A 23,277-nucleotide genomic window follows, 5' to 3' on the forward strand; every position below is an offset into this window, starting at 1 on the left:
GTTTATTAAAGGGGTTGTTCACCTTTGAGTTAACTTTAGTATGATGTAGAGATTGATATTCTGAGACAATTTGCAATTGCTTTTCATTCTTTATTATTTGTGGTTTTTGGGTTTATTTAGATTTTATTCGGCAGCTCTCCGGTTTGCAATGTCAGTAGTCTGGTTGCTAGGGTCCAAGTTACCTTAGCAACCATGCACTGATTTTAATAAGAGACTGAAATATGAATAATAGATACCTGAATAGAAAGAGGAGTAATATCAAGCAACCTTACAGTCCATTTGTTTTTAGATGGGGTCAGTGACCCCCATTTACAAGCTGGAAAGAATCCGAAGGGAAATAATTCAAAAACTATAAAAAAAAAAAAATGAAGACCAATTGAAGGAATACTTGCAATAAGCCATGCTATACCACACTAGGGGGCAGATGTATGAAGGGTCGAATATCGAGGGTTAATTAACCCTCGATATTCGACTAGGAACTAAAATCGTTCGACTTCGAATATCGAAGTTGAACGATTTAGCGCAAATCCTACGATCGAACGATTGAAGGATTATTCGTTCGATTTAGCGAACGATTCGAAGGATTTTAATCCAACGATCGAAGGAATATCCTTCAATCAAAAAAACTCAGGTAAGCCTATGGGGACCTTCCCCATAGGCTAACATTGAGTTCGGTAGCTTTTAGCTGCCGAACTAGGGGGTCGAAGTTTTTCTTAAAGAGACAGTACTTCGACTATCGAATGGTCGAATAGTCGAACGATTTTTAGTTCGAATTGTTCGATTCGTAGTCGTAGTCGAAGGTCGAAGTAGCCCATTCGATGGTCGAAGTAGCCCAAAAAACACTTCGAAATTCGAAGTTTTTTTAATTCGAATCCTTCACTCGAGCTTTGTAAATGTGCCCCTAAATGTTAACTATAAGGTGAACTAAAGGAGTGTGTATTATAAGAAATCTCTTCCTTGCACTAAACATATAGAGATTTATTTCATACGTTATAATCGCACGAAGAAAGAGAAATCTGTCTTTGGAAGAAACCATTTCAGGTAGGGGTGGGTCACGGATTTAAAAACAATAATAAAAAGTAAGAAAGAGCTTAGTTTTATTTTCCCTCGCTGTTTCCTCACACACAACCCTCCCTCCCCATCCCATTTCCAGTCGCACAGGCAAAGGTTAATCCACTCCGCACAAGTCTTGGAGGGGCCCCGCCTCCCCTGCGCTCTCCGCCAATCAGAGCCAGGCATTCCGTTCCAACCTTGGGATTTGCATATGGCAGCCCGCTGGCCTATGAGAGCGCGTTGTGATGAAACCTGCACCTCGGCTCATTAGCATGAGAAGCATCAGGCTGTGTGAGTGTCGCTGTGTAGTGAGCGGGGGAAGGAATGGCTGCAGTTACATTGTATCCGTAGTGGGAGCCTGGGAGCAGTGAGTGGGATCTTGTTTGTTCCATTCACAAAGAGAAAGGGGAGAAATAAAGTGCAGAACAAACCCAAAGTTCCGTGCTCTGTCCCTGACCGTGGAAGCTGTTGCTCCCCCCTGGCCGGGCTGATAATGAGCTCTCCCGGGTGTCTCGTTGCTCTGGTCGCCTCAGTGTTCGCTTCTTGCTCAGGTGGAGTCTCCTCGCCCGCTCCTTGCCCGACCCCCTGTGCCTGTGACTTGGACGGAGGAGTGGACTGCTCTGGTAAAGGATTACTGGCCATGCCCGAGGGACTCGGCCTCTTCACCCACTCCCTGTAAGTATGGCAACAAGCTGACTCCATGCTGTGCTCCTGCTCTACTCACTTCATTTACATTTGCCTTTCCTCAAATTGCCAGTTCTCAGGTGCTGTGAGTTCTGTCATTGGATTTGACTGACAGTTTGGCACATTCACACCTCCCACCTTGGGATATTTTCTCAGCATTTCCAATGGGAACCTGGTTCATCTTTCCGCCGCCTAAATTTGAATGTTACTTTTTATTCTGCAAGTAAAAGTGTGGCATTAGAAGGGCTACAGGCTAAACCCATTGGCTGCTGTAAGGGTAGGGGCACACTGGGCGATTCGGGGAGATTTAGTCGCCTGGCGACTAATCGCCTCATCTTTGCGGCGACCAATGTCCCCGAAAGCCTTCCCTCTCTCTTGCGCTGGCTATAATGAAAAATCACCTGCTCTAAAGCACATGCAGCGTTTCATTTTGCAAAGTCACCCAAACTTTCCTCGTGAGGCAACTTTGGGCCAGGCGACTAAATCTCCTGAATCGCCCAGTGTGCCCCTACCCTAAAGGTGGCCATACACGGAGAGATCCGCTCGTTTGGCGATGTGATCCTAACAAATGGGAATGGGGGTCGGATCGCGGGACCGTATCAACGAACGGATGCAGCCGCGATCCGACGGGATTTTTTGTCCCATCCGATCGAGATCTGCCCGACTTTCGGGGAAGCCCGTCGGGGGGCCCCATACACAGGCAAATAAGCTGCCGACTAGGTCTGTCGGCAGCTTTTATCGGCCCGTATATGGCCACCTTAAGCGTGTTGCGATCTCTCTTAAAACATCACCTTCCCCTTCTAAAAAGTTCTACAGAACCTCTGTCCTTCCTGTTGCGACTACCTGCAATAAGTAGCTTGTGTGCAGTTCTCCTGCAAGTAGGTAACCGTCAGCCCCCCTTTGTTACGGCTCCATGTGGCGTTAAGTCCAGGTAGATGATACATTTCCCTTCTGCGTTGGCAGATTTGCAAGGGCCGATTGTTAACCTCAAGCTGTGGTGTCTCTGGATAGAAATATCTAGCGCAGGCATAGACGCTAGTTAGAAACACCGGAAAACTATGTTTCAGTTGCTTAGGAAACTCGCACACACGTTTGCCAAATGTGAATGTGTTTGTAGAACAGAAGTTGTCTTTGGAAATAAGTGTTTATCAGCTGCAACTGTCAACTGCATCGCTAAGTGCCAGCCATTCCGTTCATAAGTTGGATAGTGATGGGGCTACTGCATTTCCCCCTGCAGTTCTGCTGCACTCACAACCCTTATTGTGTGCCAGGGCCTCCATGTTTTTATAATTGGTGTTCCTTTGACCTCTGCTGTCACAGACATTTTTTCCTGCTATCTACTGACATGTATGGGGTCACCACCTGATGACCTTCTGCAAAACCCATTCTGCCCATTCTAGGAGGAAAAGTTGTTTATATCGTGGCTCTGCCCTGCAATCGCCCTATTTTTGGAGATTCTATGTGGCTTTATTAATGAGCCATGGAACAGAGCAGAGATAAACAGGACTGTGATTTTTAGGAAAGACGAGGCTTTGGGGTTTTATGAGATCTTCAAGAGGACATTGTGTATCTGAGGTCTCAGTAAGGGTCATTAGGCACAATTTTAGGAAATGAAAGTGACACCCACCACCCAAAGCTTGATGAAGCCCAAAAAGAGTTTTTGGTGAGCCCCAGCAACTTCTGTTTACACTGTTTACTGTTTTAAGGTACTGAGATGATTGACAGAAGACCCAGCCAATGTCCATGGCCTTTATGCGTTATTCTAGGAATTAAGTTAATTTTTAAAGCTTATAGGTATTTATTTTGTGTTTGGGCCAAAGTCCAAGCTGCCTCCTTCTGGCAGCTGGTGAGCTGCAATTCAAAGCATGATGGGGCTGTAAGAGGTTGATGGGAGTTGTAGTTCAAACGAGCCATGGTTTCTCTTCCAGCCAAGGGAGCATTGATTGAATCCTGATACGAGGTCCTTGTGTTTATCCTTGGGCCCAATGTAGGAGGCTGGTGTAACCTGGAGTTACACCACTTTAGACTTTCTGTCCTCTGTTGGTGGAAAACAGAACCACGAGTTAAGAAAATTGTGTGAGACACATCATTGCTGCTCACTGGGGCTTCTCTCACATCACTCCATGACCGGCTGCTCCTCAGAACACACACATTATTATTGTAATCTTTCTCCAATTACCCTCTGTGACCCTCTCTCTCCTGCAGGGATTGTCTCCTGCCTCCCGAGAACCTGCTGATTGGCTTAGTACAAAAAAAGGTCTGAGTGACATTCATGGCCCTTTATATTTCTAATAAAGAGCTTTGCTGTGTAGAAAGTCTTGTCTACAGAAATGTCTCAGAGATGTTTCCATGAAGGAACTTAGGATATATACAATTACATGGACTTTCTATGGGCAAGCAGTGTTATACAGGACACTCTGTGGGGAATCAGGGCATATAGGGCCATCTGTGGGCAATTGCAGCATGTGCTGGACTATCTGTGGGCTAGTGTGGTATGTGCTAGGCTGTCTGTGGGCAACCATGCACCAATGTCCATAAGAGACTGGAATATGAATAGGAGAGGCCTGAGTGAAAAGTTGAGTAATAAAAAGTAACAATAACTACATTTATAGCCTTACAGAGCTAGATGGGAGTCATTGACCCCCATTTGAAAGCTGGAAAGAGTCAGAAGAAGAAGGAAAATAATTCAAAGAGAAAATGAAGGCCAATTGAAAAGTTGCTTAGAATTAGCCATTCTATAACTAAAAGTCAACTTTAAAAGTTAAAAAAATTTAAAAAAAAAATATATTTGGATTATTTGGTGAAAGTGGAGTCTATGGGAGATGCTTAAGGGTTACAAAAGGTTACCTTTTTGGCTTGACATTAAACATGGGTATAACCCTTAAGCAGAGACGTGTGCTGGAGTATTTAGTTTGAATTGATTGGTGGAGGTGCCGTCTTCCTATACCCCAAGCACTGTACGGGAAATTGAGAGACCAGGTTGTGCACCTGTTTATCTACGTCTATGGAAGATGGCCATTTCGTAATTCAGAGCTTTCTGGGTAACGGGTTTCCGGATAACAGATCCCATACCTGTAGTCGCAGTACCTGGACTCCTATATACAGCACAGATGCCTGCGCCAGATTCACAACACAGAAGTACAAGGCACGATCCGTTTGTTGTGTCCCAGGCCTCCGGCATTCATTGTTGCAGTGGGACAGTGAGTCGGGGCCCCATGTAACCTGAGAATATGTAGGGAAAGCATCACAGGGATCTTTTATTACAGAATATGTGTGAGATTTGTGCAATAAAATCCTATTGTGAGGCCAGTGACCTTGTGCCTAGGGAATACGTGGAAAGTTACCAGTTGCAGACTGGAGTTTTTTATATGTTCGTTGCAATGTCCCCTTTAATTTCGACTGCTTTTCCCTTCTATAATAAATCTTTTTTTTTTTTTTGGTTTTATATTTTTAAGATTTTATTTTTTTTCATTATTCGAATAGCCCAGACTAATCTGTGTCAGGAATGAAATCAAATCTGGGTTCTGTTCCCCTAGTTCCAGATGGGATAAGTCGGCCGTTTGGCACCAGGAAGCCCGCGTCTTTATTTGTTGTAATTACTATGTGGTTTTACACTTTCCATTTATTACGGTGAGCCATGGAGTGCGACCTTTATAATGTGAGTTCAGGCTTTATTAAATATAAACCACGGGCTGCCATTATTTTCTTTGTGCAAGAATTTTATTTTTTTTTAAATGTGAAACTGTCGTTAAAATGGTTCCACTCGGGCCTGATAACGTTACTATACTGTTTAATGTGTGTATATTATAGCATTTATATGTATATTTTGTGTTTAATGTAGGTTTTCTGCTTGCAAGGAGAAGCACACTTAGGGGCAGATTTATCAAGGGTCGAATTTCGAGGGTTAAAAAACCCTCAAATTCGACCCTCGAAGTAAAAATCCTTCGAATTCGAATATCGAATTGGAAGGATAAAAATCCTTCAACTTCGAATATCGAATTCGAAGGATTTAGTGCAAATGCTTAGATCGTTTGATCAAATAAAAAACGTTCGATCAAACGATTATATCGTTTGAGTCGAACGATTTTAATCGATCGATCGAAGGATTTTTATTAGATCAAAAAAAACTTAGAAAAGAGCTGGGGAAGGTCCCCATAGGCTAACATTGTACCTCGGTAGGTTTAAAGTGGCGAAGTATGAAGTCTAAGTATTTTTTAAAGAGACAGTACTTCGATTATCGAATGGTCGAACGATTTTTACTTCGAATCGTTCAAATCATTCGATTCGATCGAATATGACCAATTCGATGGTCGAAGTACACAAAAAAAATTATATTTACATTCGAATTCTTCACTCGAGCTTAGTAAATCTGCCCCTTACTGTTAGGGGCCAATTTATCAAGGGTTGAAGTGAATTTCAAATTAAAATTTTCACGTTTTTTTTATGCCCAAAACTGTGAAATTCGACTAGGGAGTTTTGTTTTTTTTTTTTTTAAATTTGAATTTGATTTTTTGAGATTTATCATACACTGGCCCTTTAAGAGCACAAATTCGACTATTCGCCACCTTAAACCTGCCGAATTGCTGTTTTAGCCGATGGAAGACGTCCTGGGATCAATTTGGAGTTGTTTGCAGCCTTCCTGACATTCTAGTTTTTTTTTTTTCGGAGGAAAAAAACTCGAATCGAATTTGATTCAAATTTGATATGAATTTTCAGGTTGATCCTATTCACCCGAGTTTGCCAAATTTGAAAAAAAAAAACTATTATTAAAAAAAAAATTGCAATTGGTTGAATTTCGAGTTTATGGGAGTTTTAAATAACTCCCATGAACTCAGAATTTCGACGCTTGATAAATCTGCCCCTTAGTCTTGTGGCTTCCTTTGTATTATCTGGTTGCCATGGGTTAAAGCCCTTAGCAACCAGGGAGCAGCCGAGAAGTCAGTATAGAAGGTGAATAGTAGAGGGTCTGTACAGAAAAATAAGCAGCAAAAAAAAAAACCAAGAATAACGGTTGAAGCCTTCCAGTGCATTTTATGTTTAGTTGCTGGGGTCAGTGACCCCTGTCTGGATTCAGACAGAATAGGAAGGCTAAAAATGAAATAAAAAAAAAAATCAAAATAGATGAAAACCAAATGAAAAGGTGCTTAGACTAAGTCCATCTGTATCATACTAAAAGTGCGCTAGTAAAGGGTCTTCTGCACAGGCTCCAAAAGTTAAATACCAAGCGGGACAATTTGCTTCACCTTTAACTAGATATTTTAGTGTTGGAACTACCATACTACTCACTTAGGCTGGAACACTGTCCATAAACACTCACTGCAAAAGCAGCATCTCTATCACCAGTAGACGTGTGCGATGTGTTGTCTATAAAGCATATATTTGCAGTGGCCGGCAGTATGGCAGCTCCCATTCATACATGTGATAAACTGCCATTCAGTAAAGGAGGAATGCTATTCTAAGTGCATTTGTCTAAGTGATAAATGGTTTGTAGGGGCTCTGTTGTTGCACGCATTATTCTCGCATTATTCTCGCATTATTCACGCTTAGAACTAATCATGTCTCCTAAAAGCAAACATTAGCGTGCAGGTGTGCAAAGTGTTTACTCACGCATACTCGGGGGGGGGTCACACCTGCTCATGCACTGCTTAAGGGTAGGACTACACAAACGATTTCGTTGCGATCCGACACGCTGCGACAAAACGCCTGCGACAAGTCTCATACGACAGAGTTGCTGCGTCTGCATCCAACAGTCGTTTAGCGTCGGATCAACGCTGCGACACCAAGTGACAATTCCATTTTTTACCTTATTTCTGTCGCATGCGACTTGTAAAATCGTTTCTGTAGTCCTGCATGCTCTAATTCGAGGAGATTTAGTCACCCGGTGATAAATCGCCTCTTCTTCGGGGCGACTAATCTCCCCGAACTGCGGGGTGGCACTTGGAAAGTTTAGTTTTTCCGAAGTCGCCCGAAGCCCGAACTTCGGGCGACATCCTTCCGGAAATTTACATTCTAGCTGGCGGGAGGCAGTTTGGGGAGATTAGTCGCTCTGAAGAAGAGGAGATTTGGCGCTGGGCGACTAAATCACCCCGAATCTGATCGTGTGTCTCTGCCCTAATTGTGGCTCATGCTCGGATGCACCCTGTTAGCCAGTGGGTGCTGTTCAGCAAAAGCTAGGTTGCAGTTGCACAGTGCTTTGTTATATCCCCATCTTGTTTGTATGTACAGGTATGGGCAGGGGGGTAACTACAGAGGAAGCAGACCCTGCGGCTGCAGGGGGGGCCAGAAGGTATAGGGCCCCAATGAGGCCCTAATTAATGAGCATTTTAAATTTATACTGGTAATACAGGACAACCTCTAGATATGTTGGGGCCCTAAAATGTATTTGCTGTGGGACCCAGTAACATCTAGTTACAACTCTGGGTATGGGACCTTTTATCCAGAATGCTCAGGACCTGGTGTTTTGAGGGTAAAGGATCTTTCCGTAATTTGGGTCTTCATACCTTAAGTCTACTAGAAAATCATGAAAGCATTAAATAAACCCAATAGGCTGGTTTTGCTTCCAATAAGGATTAATTATATCTTAGTTGGGATCAAGTACAAACTACAGTTTTATTGGTACAGGTATGGGACCTGTTAACCAGAATGCTTGGGACCTGGGGTTTTCTGGATAATGGATCTTTCTGTAATTTGGGTCTTCATGCGTTATGTCTACTAGAAATTCATTTAAACATTAAATAAACCCAATAGGCGGGTTTTGCTTCCAATAAGGATTAATTATATCTTAGTTGGGATCAAGTACAAGCTACTGTTTTATTATTACACAGAAAAGGGAAATCATTTTTAAAAATTTGGATTATTTGGCTAAAATTGAGTCTGTGGGAGACAGACATTCTGTAATTCGGAGCTTTCTGGATATCTGGTTTCCGGATAAAGGATCCTATACCTGTACTAAGAAAAAGGAGATTGTTTTAAAAATGTGGATTGATCCCATAGCTGTATAAGAAATGAGATATGGCTGCACATTAATGTGCTAAAGCTCAGTTTTATTTCCTCACTGTGCAGACTCTTTGGGTTTCTCGGTGGGACATAGAAGGTTCCTACAGAGTGAAATTTGCACAACTCGGTGTATATTGTGCCGATTGCAGGGACACGGCTGATGAACATTTGTAGCCGAGGAATTTGAAAGTAAACAAACAAGCAGAGACATGCATGGGTATTAGCACTGCTCCGTGTGATAGCGACTGACTGGTGCTTAATATGGGGGAGATCACAATAGTCTTAAGATTTTTTTAGGTTTCAGCATTCCCTGATGCCATTGGCCCTGCCACCACTACAAACAGACTTGACTACATTGTGATCTCCCCCATATTAAAGGAGAACTAAAGCCTAACTAAAGAAGTAGCTAGAAATGTTGTACATTATGTTTTGGGCTTCTGTACCAGCCCAAGGCAACCACAGCCCTTTAGCAGTAAAGATCTGTGTCTCCAAAGATGCCCCAGTAGCTCCCCATCTTCTTTTCTGCTGATTCACTGCACATGCTCTGTGCTGCTGTCACTTACTGAGCTTAGGGACCCACTCACAATATACAGTACACATAGAATAGAAATGTCACAATATAAGGCTGATTAGTAATTAATACAGATAATTACTACATGGCAGCACAGAAACCAGTGCAATTAGCATCAGAATTTAATAATCACTCCTGTAGCATCATCTTATATTACAGACCAACCTAATTTTCTGTGGATAATTAGTGATGACCCCTAAGCTTAGCTTCTCAATAGCTGCTCAGAGCCCACTGAGCATGTCGGTGTCACAGACACTTTCCAAGATGGTGACCCCCTGTGACAATTTTGAAGTCCTGGATCATTGCTGCTACTGACAAGCTGAAACTTTAGGCTGGTGCAATAAGGTCACTATATAAAATATGGATTTTTAGCCATATTCATTTTTCAGGTTTAGTTCTCCTTTAAGCACCATATTAAGCATAGGAATTAGGTACAGTGGCCAAATATGGAGGTGCCAGATGCTCAGCCCTTTCGGTACAGGGACATCCTTGATGTTGTTGGAGGGGAGTAGGGTCTGGGCAGTGGCCCTATTGTCAATGTATAGTTTTTATTCTCTTCTAAGTTAAATTTCTAGTTCTCCTGATCTGGTCCTCACTGTAGTGCACCATTTATTGGCGATGCAGTGAAATCTGTGGGAAAGTAGACACCTCTCCCCTTTATCTATGTTACACCCAATCTCAATGGCCTGCCTTCGAGTTTCCCACTGCCAAGTTTACAACTGGCCATTTGGTGTAACTTAAAGTTCCTATTAAATGAATGGGCTTGGGAAAGAAAGATCTTGGGGAAACGGCTTGTACGGCTTGTAAACGGCTTGTAAACTCCTTAGTACAGAGGAATGTTTGTTCTGGCTAGTTTTATTATCTCTCACTCTGCAGGCTATTAGAATACAAGGTTGTCCTGTGTTTTCACCCTAGGCTAGTAAAAGTGGCCATACTTGGGGACAACAGTAACTGCCAGCTGGACCTCTCTTGACGGATTCAGTAGCCTTTAAGCCCATGCATAGGATCAAACCAGTGTCCTGTCTGACTAGTTATCAGGCTGGGGATTGGCCAGATATTTATAGGACAAGTTTTAAAATGCCATGATGAAGCAATGGCATCATGTAGTTGATTGGTGCCCTCCTATTATGATCCAAGTGTTGCCCTGAGGCTTAAGAAGCCTAAGATAATGAGGTGGCCATACATGAGCAGATTTGCTTGTTTAGAGAGGTTGCCTGCCGACCGGACCTTGCACCAATATGCCCACGTTGATTGGGAGATATTGAGCTGATTGGAACGCAGGTGGTGGGATCGAGGACACATCAACAAATGGATACAGTCCTCGATTCGACAGGAATTTTAAGCCTGCCCAATTGACCTCTAGTGGAAGCCCATCGGAGGTCCCAATATACTTTTCAATAAGCTGCTGGCAAAGTCTCACCCATGTAGGGCCACCTTATGACATACAGAACATTCTCATGTGTCAGGACCTGTGAGTCATGCCTAGGGTTGCCACCTTTTAAAAAAAAAAGGTGGCAAGTGGTGGGGGCGGGCCATGATGCAAAAAGGGGCAGAGCCGGCAAATGCGTGACACAAAAGGGGCGGGGCCACGGGGTAGTGCCAAAAAGGGATGGGGCTACATCGCCCGAAGCCAAGAAAATGTACGTTTTCACGGGCGGGGCAAGGGCTTTTGTAAATGGTAAATGGCTACATTGCCGGTAAATTTGTAATACCGGCCCTGGCAAGTGTTTTACCGGCTAGGCCAGTAAAATACCAGCCGGGTGGCCTAGTCATGCCCCAAAAATACATCTCTGTTGGGTCTCCATCATTAGTACCTGATGCAATAGACAATAGTAAGTTAGATGTGGACCATAATTAAGTCTATTCCACATTTGGGTCAGGATACTTATTGATCTGGGTTCCTTGGGACCTCACTAGAACATCACCAGTTCTCTTTCACCCCTGGGACACCAAAGTTGTCAGTGGGGCAATCTCAGCTCAAGTCAGCCTTGTACTTAAACAAGCAAGGTGTATTGGCTCTTTAAAATACATTTTATTTATGAGCCCAGAGCATTGCTCCAAACAATTTAACTTCAATTAAACATGCCCTTTATTATTGACATTTCCATTTACTTTTGCACATATCATCAGTCAACTTGAACATTCAAAATTTTTTTTTTGACATATTATTTTTGCTCCATTGGCTCCTGTTTGCTTTTGTTTTCTCACATTTTTCAGAATTGGCTACATTGCTGGGAACAATAGAGTGTTGGTATTCAGGCTCTGAAGAACATTATTGGCATTCCGAAAACCGGGGCCTTTATGAAGAAAGGTCAACCATAGAGCCTGCATTGCTTTTATTGATTAGTTGGGTAGATATACGTATGCCTCCCCCCATGTGATTAAAAAGATCCCAGATAAGAGTAACATCAGGGAGATAAGATGGGGTTCTGAAAACTGATCCAGGCTTCTAGCTCTCTCTTATATGTTTTAGGCTACAGGAGCACAGGAAAATTCAGCCCAATCTACTACTTCTAGGTCAACATGCCCACCACCAAATGCCATTAAACTTGTCAATCAGGTTTTCGCTTCTGAGCAAACACATTAGAAACATTTCTAACAGATCTGAATTGTATCAGGGGCCCCATGCTGAAAGATGCCAAATTTGAGAATAGGTCGATAAAGCTCATGACTGCCTGAATACTGGGTAATATAACAGTATGGACTTAGCTTGATGTGAATCTGCTTTAAGAGCTGAGAAGGTCTTATCTGCCTTGCAGCATTGGAGTCCTGGGTTTGATTTTGGCCTGGGCACTATCTACAAGGGGGTTTCCTCCACGTACACTTGGAGGAAACTGGCAGTTTAATGAGTGTCTGATACAATCAGCCCTTCTGTGTGACATGAATGTGATAGATTGTAAGCTCCATCCTTGTAAACGTTGACTAGTGATGTCATCAGTTATAAACGGTGAGAAGTGTGATTCTGTCACATGACTATAATAAATAAAGTACCGGTTGTTGGAAAATATGAGGATGTTAGAAGTAACCTCTGAGTTCCATGACCTGTATTAAAGTACTCGGCCTTGTGCTTTTATATGGTCATGGAACTCCTTAGTGACTTATAATATCCTTATATTTTACAATAGGGGATACTTTATTCACTATATAGTTATTTATAATACAAGAGCCATGGATATCCTGTAATATTATATCATTATAATACACAAAAGCCATGAATATGTTGTAAATTATATCCTTATAAACGGTGAGTTCTGATGTCATCAGTTATAAACGGTGAGTTCTGATGTCATCAGTTATAAACGGTGAGTAGTGATGTCATTTCTGTATGACTCACTGAAACTTGTGTATTATAATAAATAAAGTAGCCCCAGTTGCAAATTATGAGGATATTAGAAGTTACCCCGGAGTTGCATGACCTCAGCCTTCAACCTCATGCGTTTATATGGTCATGGAACTCCTCGGTAACTTTAATATCCTTATATTTTACAAGAGGGGGTACTTTATTCACTATATAATTACTACTGCCAGTAAAGCCTGCTAAATAGCCAACCTACAGCAATAAAGAAATGCAGACGGGTCCTCGCTGGGGCACCCTGCATCCGATTGAGCCCCATCTGCTGACAAGTCTCACATGTAGACAGCGGTGGAGGTTTCCATGCAGAGCTCAGAGGCTCCGTTTGCACCACAAATAACTGAGAAGCCATTCAGGATTCCATTGTTCCCTGGTGACAATCAGAGGTCACATGTCATTCATTGCTGTCCTCACCCTCGCTGGGTTGAACAATAAAACAGACCCGCTGCTCCAAGAGACAGCACTGACTGATGTGTACAAGCAAAACTGAAAGAATTAAAGTAGTCATATCAGATTTAGTTATAAAAAAAAAAATACAAATTTAAAGGGGATATAAACCCCAAAAAATAAAATTTTGCCTAAAAGAAAATCTAATTTGAAGCAACTTCCCATTTTACAGTGAATTACTTAAACATATTATCATAGGTAATTAAAACAAAACCAATTCTGCATCCCCAAATGTCTTTACTCCTACTCTGTGCCCCCCCCGGCTGTATTCTGAATGGCGAGTGCTCAGCCGCATGAAATGCGCGGGGTTTGGATACATTGTTACAGTTTTCATTCAGTTGCGAGGATGCTATTTGCAGGGTTTTTCTCCTCATTAGCATCTCAGTTACACATGAATGGGCCGAGCGAGTAACCCAGCAGGAGGCTTATGTGGCGCTGGATTGAGTAGGCATGTTGTTAACAGAGAGAACATATGGGATATTTCATTGCCGTCTTGAATAGCAGAGTGTCGGGCTCGGGTGGGGGGAAGCATATACTCCATACATGCGCTCTCCATACATGCGCTCTCCATACATGCGCTCTCCATACATGCGCTCTCCATACATGCGCTCTCTATACACGCACTCTCCATAACGCACTCCATACATACATACATACATACAAATGTGTCTGCTTTTTACTGCCATGTAGCGGTTTTATTACCCTAAATCTCTGTTTATTTGTAGCCAAAAAATTGGGCAGATGATTGATTTGCTGGTAGGCTTTAACACTTTCATCTGAAAGTCCTGCATGTTGCATACTGACATTGATATAAAATGCATGTTAATTCAATTATGTTTTATTCTCTGTTGATAAGTCATCTTTCTTATGCCCTGAGCATTCCTGCACTTTACATGGGAGCTGCACTACCGCCTTCCTCTATCTATCTATCTATCTATCTATCTATCTATCTATCTATCTAAATCCATGAATATCGTGTAAATTATATCCTTATAAACGGTGACTAGTGATGTAATCAGTTATAAACGGTGAGTAGTGATGTCATTGTTGTCACATGACTCACTGAAACGTGTGTATTATAATAAATAAATTGGCCTCGTGCTTTTATATGGTCGTGAAACTCCTCGGGAACTTATAATATCCTTATATTTTACAAGAGGGGGTACTTTATTCACTGTATAATTTCAAGGTTCAAGATGCTTTGACCCAGACCTCACATTAATACAAGACTGACTTAAGAGTGCAAAACACACACACGCACGATCCGTTATCCAGAAACCTATTATCCAGAAAGCTCCGAATAATGGAATGGCCATCTCCCATAGACTCCATTTTATCCAACGAATTCAAGTTTTTAAAAATGATTTCCTTTTTCTCTGTAATAATAAAACAGTAATTTGTACTTGATCCCAACTAAGATATAATTAATCCTTATTGGAAGCAAAACCAGCCTATTGGGTTTATTTAATGTTTCCATGATTTTCTAGTAGACTTAAGGTATGAAGATCCACATTACGGAAAGATCCGTTATCCAGAAAACCCCAGGTCCTGAGCATTCCGAATAACCGGTCCCATACCTGTATATAAGAACCATGGAGGAGCACTACCTAAATGTATATAGCAACTTGCCCGGGCGCTGGTAAATAAAGTGACAGTACCACTTTTAACAGGAATACTTGTGAAAAAACAAAATGTATTGAATATAATCGCGCTGCAGGAAAGTGTGTATTTAGATACAGAGAAGAAATATTCTGTGAGCACGAAATGACCATGAGATTAATGGCACTTGAGGTGGAATAAGGTATAAAATGGGGCAGTTGCACCCAAAATCATTGATTTAATAAAGTGGTTGTTTTCTGTTGCACATTTGTATTGAAACCCCCCTCTGTGTGACTCTGGCTTGTCCCTCTCCATTGTTGCTTTCTCCTGGCTTTTCTCACATGGTATTGACCGAGCTGTTAATATTTCACTGGCCTTGTATTCAGGTGCGCTAGGAAGAGTTCTCTCTCTCTCTCAACACATTGCCTTAAAGAAGCCATCCATGCCTGTTCTTTACTATCTACTGTCTATTTTTTTACTCTCACCCCCCCCTCACCATATTCTGCATAAATCATCCTTTCCTCCACCCTTTGTCGTGATTGTTTAGGCACACAAACAAGCAGAAGATCTACCTCACTGGGACCAAACACGGAGCAGCTTTACATTTCTTTTAGTTTATTTCTGAGCAACTTTTCAATTGGCTTTCATTTTTTTCCCTTTTTGAATTATTTGGCTTCTTCTTCTGACTCTTTCTAGTTTTCAAATGGGGGTCACTGACCCCCATCTACAAAAAAAAAAACCCTGTAAGGGTCAGGGCACACAGGCAGATTCGGGGAGATTAGTCGCCCAGCGACAAATCTCCTCTTCTTCGGGGCGACTGATCTCCCCGAACTGCCTTCCCGTTGGCTACAATGTAAATCGGCGGCAAGGCTATTTGGGGCGACTTCAGAAAACGAAGCTCCCTGAGTGCCATCCCGCCCGCGATTTACATTTTATCCGGCGGGAAGACAGGGGAGACCGGGGAGATTAGTTTCCCCGAAGAAGAGATTTGTCGCTGAGGGACTAATCTCCCTGAATCTGCCTGTGTGCCCTGACCCTAAGGCTAAGTCCACACTGGGCGTTTTGGGGAGATTTGGTCGCCTGGCGACTAATCGCCTCGTTTTTGCGCAACCAATCTCCCCAAACGACCTTCACTGAATATGCGCCGGCTAAAATGAAAAACGAGGAAACTTCGGAAAACGAATCGCCGCATGTGATTAACGGCAGCGTTTTTTTTTTTTTAATTTTAGCCGGTGCATATTCAGGGAAGGCGTTTGGGGAGATTGGTCGCCGCAAAAACGAGTCGATTAGTCACCAGGTGACCAAATCTCCCCAAAACGTGTGGCCTGACCCTAAGGCTTCACATTTTTTTTTATTAATCTTTCTATTCAGCCCCTCTCCTATTCATATTCCAGTTTCTTATTCAACTCCGTTAATGGTTGCCAAGGTAATTCAGACCCTAGCAACCAGATTGCTAAAATTGCAAACTGGAGAGCTGCTGAATAAAAAGCTAAATAACTCAAAAATCACAAATAATAAAAAATGAAAACCAATTGCAAATTGTCTCAGAATATCACTCTCTACATCATACTAATAGTTAATTTAAAGGTGAACAAACCCCTTTAAAACAGTTTCGCCACATTTCACTCATGTTGAAGGGGTGTTTTTGTTTTTCTTTACTTTTTGTGCTTCTTTGTATTTTCACTCTCTTTTGCCCTTTTCCCTATCCCCATTCAGCTTCCTGACTCGTCACTATAATTCTACATGAGCTACTATGGGGCTTATTGAGAGATTTCCCCCAGTAATTACCTTCCCTGCTCTTTGCACCATTTAGTTTGTTTGGAGTAACATTATAATCTTTGGCAAACAAGGCAGCGCCCCAGGCCCATCTCAACATGATTTATGTTTTTGACAAAGTGCTCGGGGCCCGGCTGCCCCACATATTCACTGCAAAGTTCCTTTGTGAAATAAAATAGGAGCCAATCAATTTTAGTCAAATATCTACCAAGTACAAACAGAAAATAATCCGGCCCCATCAGTCCTGAGCTGATAACTCTCAGCCTGCTCTGTACTCATGAAATGCCTTTCCCAATTCTAATTTGCACTTGTTAACAGCCATTTCCCTCCTTTGTACACTTGGGTAAATATCACTGGTTACCTATAAATGCTTCTACTGGATAAACCTGTAATCCGGAGGCCTCGTGTTTATAGATATAGGGTAAAGGGACAGCGTGTTAAATTTCTGTACAGCATTTATATGAATTTAAAGGGATACTGTCATGGGATTTTTTTTTTTCAAAATGCGTCCGTTAATCGTGCTGAATTCTGCACTCAAATCCATTTTTCAAAAGAGCAAACAGATTTTTGGGGCTAGACATATTGTCAGTTTCCCAGCTGCTCCCAGTCATGTGACTTGTGCTTTGATAAACTTCAGCCACTCTGTTCTGCAAGTTGGAGTGATATCACCTCCCCCCCAGCAGCCTAAAGGCCCCCATACGCGGGCCGATAAAAGCTCCCAACAGACAGAGCCAGCAGCTTATTGGCCTGTGTGTGGGGCCATCCGAGTGGCGTCCCCGGTCGATATTTGGCAGCGTAAAAAATCCCCTCGGATTGTGGCCGCATCTGTTTGTTGATGCATTCCCCTATACGAACGCCCGTATCGCCTCCATTATGATCCGATCGTTGGGCCCTAGGGGAGAGATCTGCTTGTTTGGCGATCTCCCTGTGTATGGCCACCTTAACAACAGAACAATGGGAAGGTAACCAGATAACAGCTCCCTAACACAAGATAACAGCTGCCTGGTAGATCTAAGAACAGCACTCAATAGTAAAAGCCAACTCCCACTGAGACACATTCAGCTACATTGAGAAGGAAAAACAACAGCAGTCTGCCAGTTTCATCCTAAAGTGCTGGCTCTTTCTGAAATCACATGACCAGACAAAATAACCTGAGATTCCCCTACACACCAATATTATAAACAAAAAAAAAATTACACTTGCTGGTTGCAGGGGCAGGAATAAAATTTTATATGGTAGAGTGAATTATTTGCAGTGTAAACCGTGTCATTTAGAAATAAAAACTACACCATAAAAATCATGAATCCTTTAATTTAAAGGGGTTGTTCAACTTTAGATTAACTTCTAGTATAATGCAGAGTGATATTGCAATTGGTTTTCATTTTTTATTATTTGTGTTTTTTGCGTTAAGCTTTTTATTCAGCAATCTGGTTGCTAGGGTCCAAATTACCCTAGCAACCATGCATTGATTTGAAAAAGAGACTGGAATATGAATAGGAGAGATCTGAATAGAAAGATGAGTAATAAAAAGTAGCAATAACAATACATTTGTAGCATTACAAAGCATTTGTTTTTTTTAGATGGGGTCAGTGACCCCCCTTTAAAAGCTGGAAAGAGTCAGAAGAAGAAGAAGGAAAATAATGGGGTGGAAAAACTATAAAAAAAATAAAGGCCAATTGAAAAATTGCTTAGTATTAGCCATTCTGTAACATACTTAAAGTTAACTTAAAGGTGAACCACAACTTTAATTATCCTCTTCTTTATTTCCTGCAGTCGCACATATGAGAGAGATCCATAAATATATTTAATGAATGCACACAGCTGGCTGCAGTCTTTCTCAGGAAAACTCCCTGCTTAGCAGTAGTGACTCAAACAAGCAAAATCATTTATAGTGCTATAAATCTATAACCTGCATGGATGGAGCCAGGAGTCTGTATTTGCAGTTGAAGGAATGCCGTGAGGCTCACTACAGCTATTTATTATTGTTTATGAAGGGCCGTATTCCATGACGCTGTGGAAAGCATTATGGGCCGGCTAAAGGAAACAATGCAAGAAAACAAACTGCCGTGGGACCCTGATCTTTCATTGTACAAAGCAATTGGCAGTTTCAATTCTAACATATATTGGTGTAAGGTTGTAGAATTCAGGGTTAGTATTTCATCCTCCCTTCATGTTTCTTCCCTGTGTATGGGCCGGGACAGGGAAATATGGAACAGCTCTGGTTTATTAAAGGGCTGGTTCGCTTTTAAGTTACATTTTAATATGTTATATAACGGCCAATTCTAAGCAATTTTTCTATTGGTCTTCATTTTTTCTGGCTTTTTGGATTGCTTGCCTTCTTTTTCTGACTCTTTCCAGCTTTCAAATGAGGGTCACTGACCGACACCCTCAAAAAAAACAAAAAAAACAAATGCTATGTAAATCAATGCATGGTCGCTAGGGTAATTTGGACCCTAGCAACCAGATGTCTGAAATTACAAACTGGAGTGCTGCTGAATAAAAATCTAAATAACTCAAAAACCACAAATAATAAAAAATGAAAACCAATTGCAAATTGTCTCAGAATATCCCTCTCTACATCATACTAAAAGTTATCTCAAAGGTGAACAACCCCCTGAACCCCTTAGCTATAAGTAGAGCACTAATGTAGCCCCACTGGTCAGAAGTGGGGCTGCTTTGGGCCCCCAGGCTACCCCCCACTTGCCAACAGAATGCGCCATTATAAATACCCCATTAGCTTATTATAAAGGGTAAATAATAAGGTTTTGTGGCCTTTTATGTTTACAGCAGAAATCTGAGGGTTATGGGAGTTAAAGCTCATGGTGGTTAAAGGGGCCAACAACACACATCACAGTGAAGTCTTCTGTAACTTAGTTGTTCTTATACAGTAGATCCCCCCCCTTTTCATTTGGCAAAATTGCATTATGCACTTTATATTTGTAGGACCTCAAAAAAAAAAAAAAAGTGTAAAAATTAGAGAAATCGGAGTGTAATAATGAGGTTTCACTTTAGCTAATCGTTATTATAAAACAGTACGCAGTTGGTCGCTTTTTATTTTAACTGCTATCCAGTGGCCAGGGTCGCTGTCCCTAGCAACCAGGGAGTGGTTTGAATGCCAGGCTGGCAGATAAATAGGAGAGAGCGGGGAAAATGCAGCATTTATAACGGTTGTTCACCTTTAAATCGACTTTAAAAAAAAAAAAATGACGGAATAATTAGCCACACATGAAAAAATGGCATCACTGAAGCAGTGTAAAACAACACAGGAAAATCTGCTGTGAAATATACTACTTGATAAATTCACCATTTATTTTACACCGCTTTTTACACCATCATTTTAGCGAATTTTGTTTTACACGGCATAATAAATAGGCCCCTTAATGTGATGTAGAGAGTGACAATTAGCAATTGGTTTTCATTTTTTATTAGGGAGGCCCACGAATCCACTATTCTGGATTCGGCCAAACCCCCAAATCCTTTGCAAAAGATTTGTCCGAATACAGAACCGAATTTGAACTCTAATTTGCGTATGCAAATCAGTGAGGGGGAGGGTAAAAGTGCCGCATGCTCTTGATTCGGCTAGAATCCTGCTGAAAATGGTAGAATCCTGGCCTAATACGGAACCAAATCCTGGATTCTGTGCATTCCTATTTTTTATTATTTGTGGTTTTTGAGTTATTTAGCTTTTTAATCAGCAGCTCTCCAGTTTGCCGTTTCAGGCGTCTGGTTGCTAGGGTACAAATTACCTTTTCTCTCTTTCTCTCTTTCTTTCTTTCTCACACACACAGACTTAATTTCTCACACACCTTAACAATGTCTGGTATCTGTCAGTACTGGTTAGTGATGAAGTTTCTGTTTATCTGAAGGCAGATCTCAGAATGTCGTAAATTTTACTTGTCCTTTTTATTCCTGCAGGAGATCCTAATAAATCACTATGGCTCTTTCTCTTTCGCTCTCTGTCTCGCTGCGATTTTATTGTGCTCGGCAAATGTTTATCCCCTACATTGTCAGATCAAGTTCAGTGTTTACGACACTATTAGAACATTCATTCGATTGTAAGCTCCTCGGGGGCAGGGACTGAGGCAAATCATAATGTCTGCGCTACTGTAGAAATAAAGGATAATAATATTAATTCAACAAAGTACTGTATTTCACACACCCCTCTGACGTTGGGTTTTATATCCGCTTTTTAGCCTATGATTAAGCAAAAATTAGGATAAATTTGGCCATGCAGTGGCGTCTGCCAAAGGCAAAACCCAGGCCTGTAACCCTATAATTAGGCCCATTCCCCGGGGTTTTTCAGATAATGGATCTTTCTTTAATTTGGATCTTTATACCTTAAAGGGATTTTTCACCTTTGAGATAACTTTTAGTATGATGTACTGATTTTATGCAGTCCTCCTACATGACTTTCCAGGTGCAATGCATCTCTGTCTCACACATATTTCTATGTTGGTTTTGGTGCTTGAGGCACAGAGCGATTAAGTGCTCAAGGCCTCAATAAATTGATGCAGGGATTGAACCCACTGCCCTGACACCTTTCCCAATAGCTGTTGAGCACCTCCCTTTATAGTAAACCACTCCCCTTTTAGGTCCTTGTTAAAGTCAGGAGCAGATTGGCTCCCACCATGCAAGCGGTTGGTTGGGCTTTGCTGACCGAGAACCAGTGATAAGAAGAGATGTGACCAAACATGACAGCCGTCAGCCCCGCTGCCAACACCAGCTGCCAGTTATGATCAGGGTCAGGGGACAGTGCTGTATTGGGAGCCACACGTGGAGATTCTGAGAGGTTAGTCGCCCAATGACAAATCGCTTTAGTTTTCCAAAGTCGCCCGAAGTTTCCTCGTGAGGCAACTTTGGGCGACTTCGGAAAATGAAGTGCCCCTAGTGCCATCCCGTCTGTGATTTACATTCTAGCTGGCGAGAAGGCATTGCAGGGAGATTAGTCGCCCGAAGACAAGGCAATTTGTCATTGGGCGACTACTCTCCCCGAATCTCCATGTGTGTCTCTGCCCTTAGGCGCCTGGGGTCTTCACCACTGTTCACAATGATGCTGTTTATGTGTTATACTAGCACCAGTTTCATTGTTCTGGGTGCAAAGGATTTTCAGTTGGTTTGTAAGGAACCATTCCACAAATTAGTTGATGCCTCCCCTTGCGAGTTGTACCACTCATTCATTATGTATGTGCATTAGCTGCTTCCACAACCTTCTTCACCATGCCAAACCACAAGTGACGGTGCAAATCAGGATTATTTGCTCGTCCCGAGCCGCGCATTGGGCATGTGGGGTCAACAAAAAAACAAACTGACCCTGAACTGTGCCCGACCCACCCACCTTTACATCTGGAAAGGGGCAGGACAGGCACACGCCTTTAAATAGAGGCTGAAAAAAGTAAGGTCACGGGTGGGGATAGTGGAAGGAGGAGCTCAACCTAAACCCGCCTGTGACCCGGCAATACTGTGCGGATGTCTGTCCGAACTCTGACCTGTGTGTCCTGCAGGTTTTGGGCTGGGTCGTGGCTCACTATGGGGGAGTTCTCAGCATATGGCTTGAGGGGCATTTTCATGCAAAAAAATTGTTTCCCCCAGTCAACTATTTTTTAAAGGAACAGTTTAGTTTACAAATAAAAACTGGGTAAATAGATAGGCTGTGCAAAATAAAATTGTTTCTAATATAGTTAGTTAGCCAAAAATGTAATGTATAAAGGCTGGAGTGACTGGATGTCTAACATAATAGCCAGAACACTACTTCCTGCTTTTCAGCTCTCTAACTCTGTGTTAGTCAGTGACTTAAAGAGGGGCCACATGGGACATAACTGTTCAGTGAGTTTGCAATTGATCCTCTGCATTCAGCTCAGATTCAAAAGCAACAGTTGTGACCCATGGGCCCCCCCCCCTCAAGTCACTGATTGGTTACTGCCTGGTTACCAATCAGTGGAAACCAAGAGAGCTGAAGAGCAGGAAGTAGTGTTCTGGCTGTTATGTTAGACATCCACTCACTCCAGCCTTTATACATTACGTTTTTGCCAAACTAACTATATTAGAAACATTATTTATTTTGCACAGCCTATCTATTCACCCATTTTTTATTTTTAAACTGAACAATTCCTTTAATAGCTAATGGGAAATTATGAAAGTGTTAAAAAAAAAAAAAAAACTCTTGCCCCGGACATGCAGGCTCCTATATCTGTCTGTTTTGTATTAAACAAATGACTTTGTGTTACTGCAGGACACTGGCTCTCTGCACCGACACCTCACTCACACCCGTTAACTTCCTTTGTCTGGAGAATTGCAGTGCTCATTAGTTGCTAATTATTTTACACCCAGGGCTGTATACACGTCAGATGCGAAAATCAAACGTTTGCCATTGTCTTCTAATAAAGGCTGTAAAATGCCCCCCTCCAATTGCCTGATTTTCGGCTGGAAACTTGACTCTCCCTTTCTGGTGGTGACACACTAAGATTCGGGGAGATTTAGTCACCCGGCGACAAATAGCCTCTTCTTCGGGCGACTAATATCCCCTGAACTGCCTTCCCGCTGGCTAGAATCTAAATCGCTGGCGGGATGGCACTTGGAGCAGTTCGTTTTCCAAAGTCGCCGAAGTTTCCTTGTGAAGGTGGGAAGGCTTTTCGGGTAGATTAGTCCCCAAAGAAGAGGCAATTTATCACTGGGCGACTAAATCTCCCCGAATCTTAGCATGTGTCACCACCTGAAAGGGACACGCTGTAACCTCTCCCTGCTGGGCAGTCCTGCAGCCCCAATCTTCTTTCTGCTTTATTTTATAGGTCCTTATCACATG

The 23,277-nt window shown here is 42.2% G+C and overlaps 1 protein-coding gene across 1 annotated transcript in view; it reads left to right on the forward strand.

Moving 5' to 3' along the window:
* Nucleotides 1-1,236: 1,236 nt before the first annotated feature.
* Nucleotides 1,237-23,277, forward strand: part of lgr4.L (leucine-rich repeat containing G protein-coupled receptor 4 L homeolog) — an 80,038-nt gene continuing 57,997 nt past the window's right edge. The window contains exon 1 of the mRNA XM_018257462.2: nt 1,237-1,728. Coding sequence (XP_018112951.1) covers nt 1,547-1,728 — 182 coding nt within the window. The 5' untranslated portion in view covers nt 1,237-1,546. The remainder of the gene's footprint in view (nt 1,729-23,277) is intronic.

This window comes from Xenopus laevis, chromosome 4L (genome assembly GCF_017654675.1).
Source record: "Xenopus laevis strain J_2021 chromosome 4L, Xenopus_laevis_v10.1, whole genome shotgun sequence".
NCBI lineage: Eukaryota > Metazoa > Chordata > Amphibia > Anura > Pipidae > Xenopus > Xenopus laevis.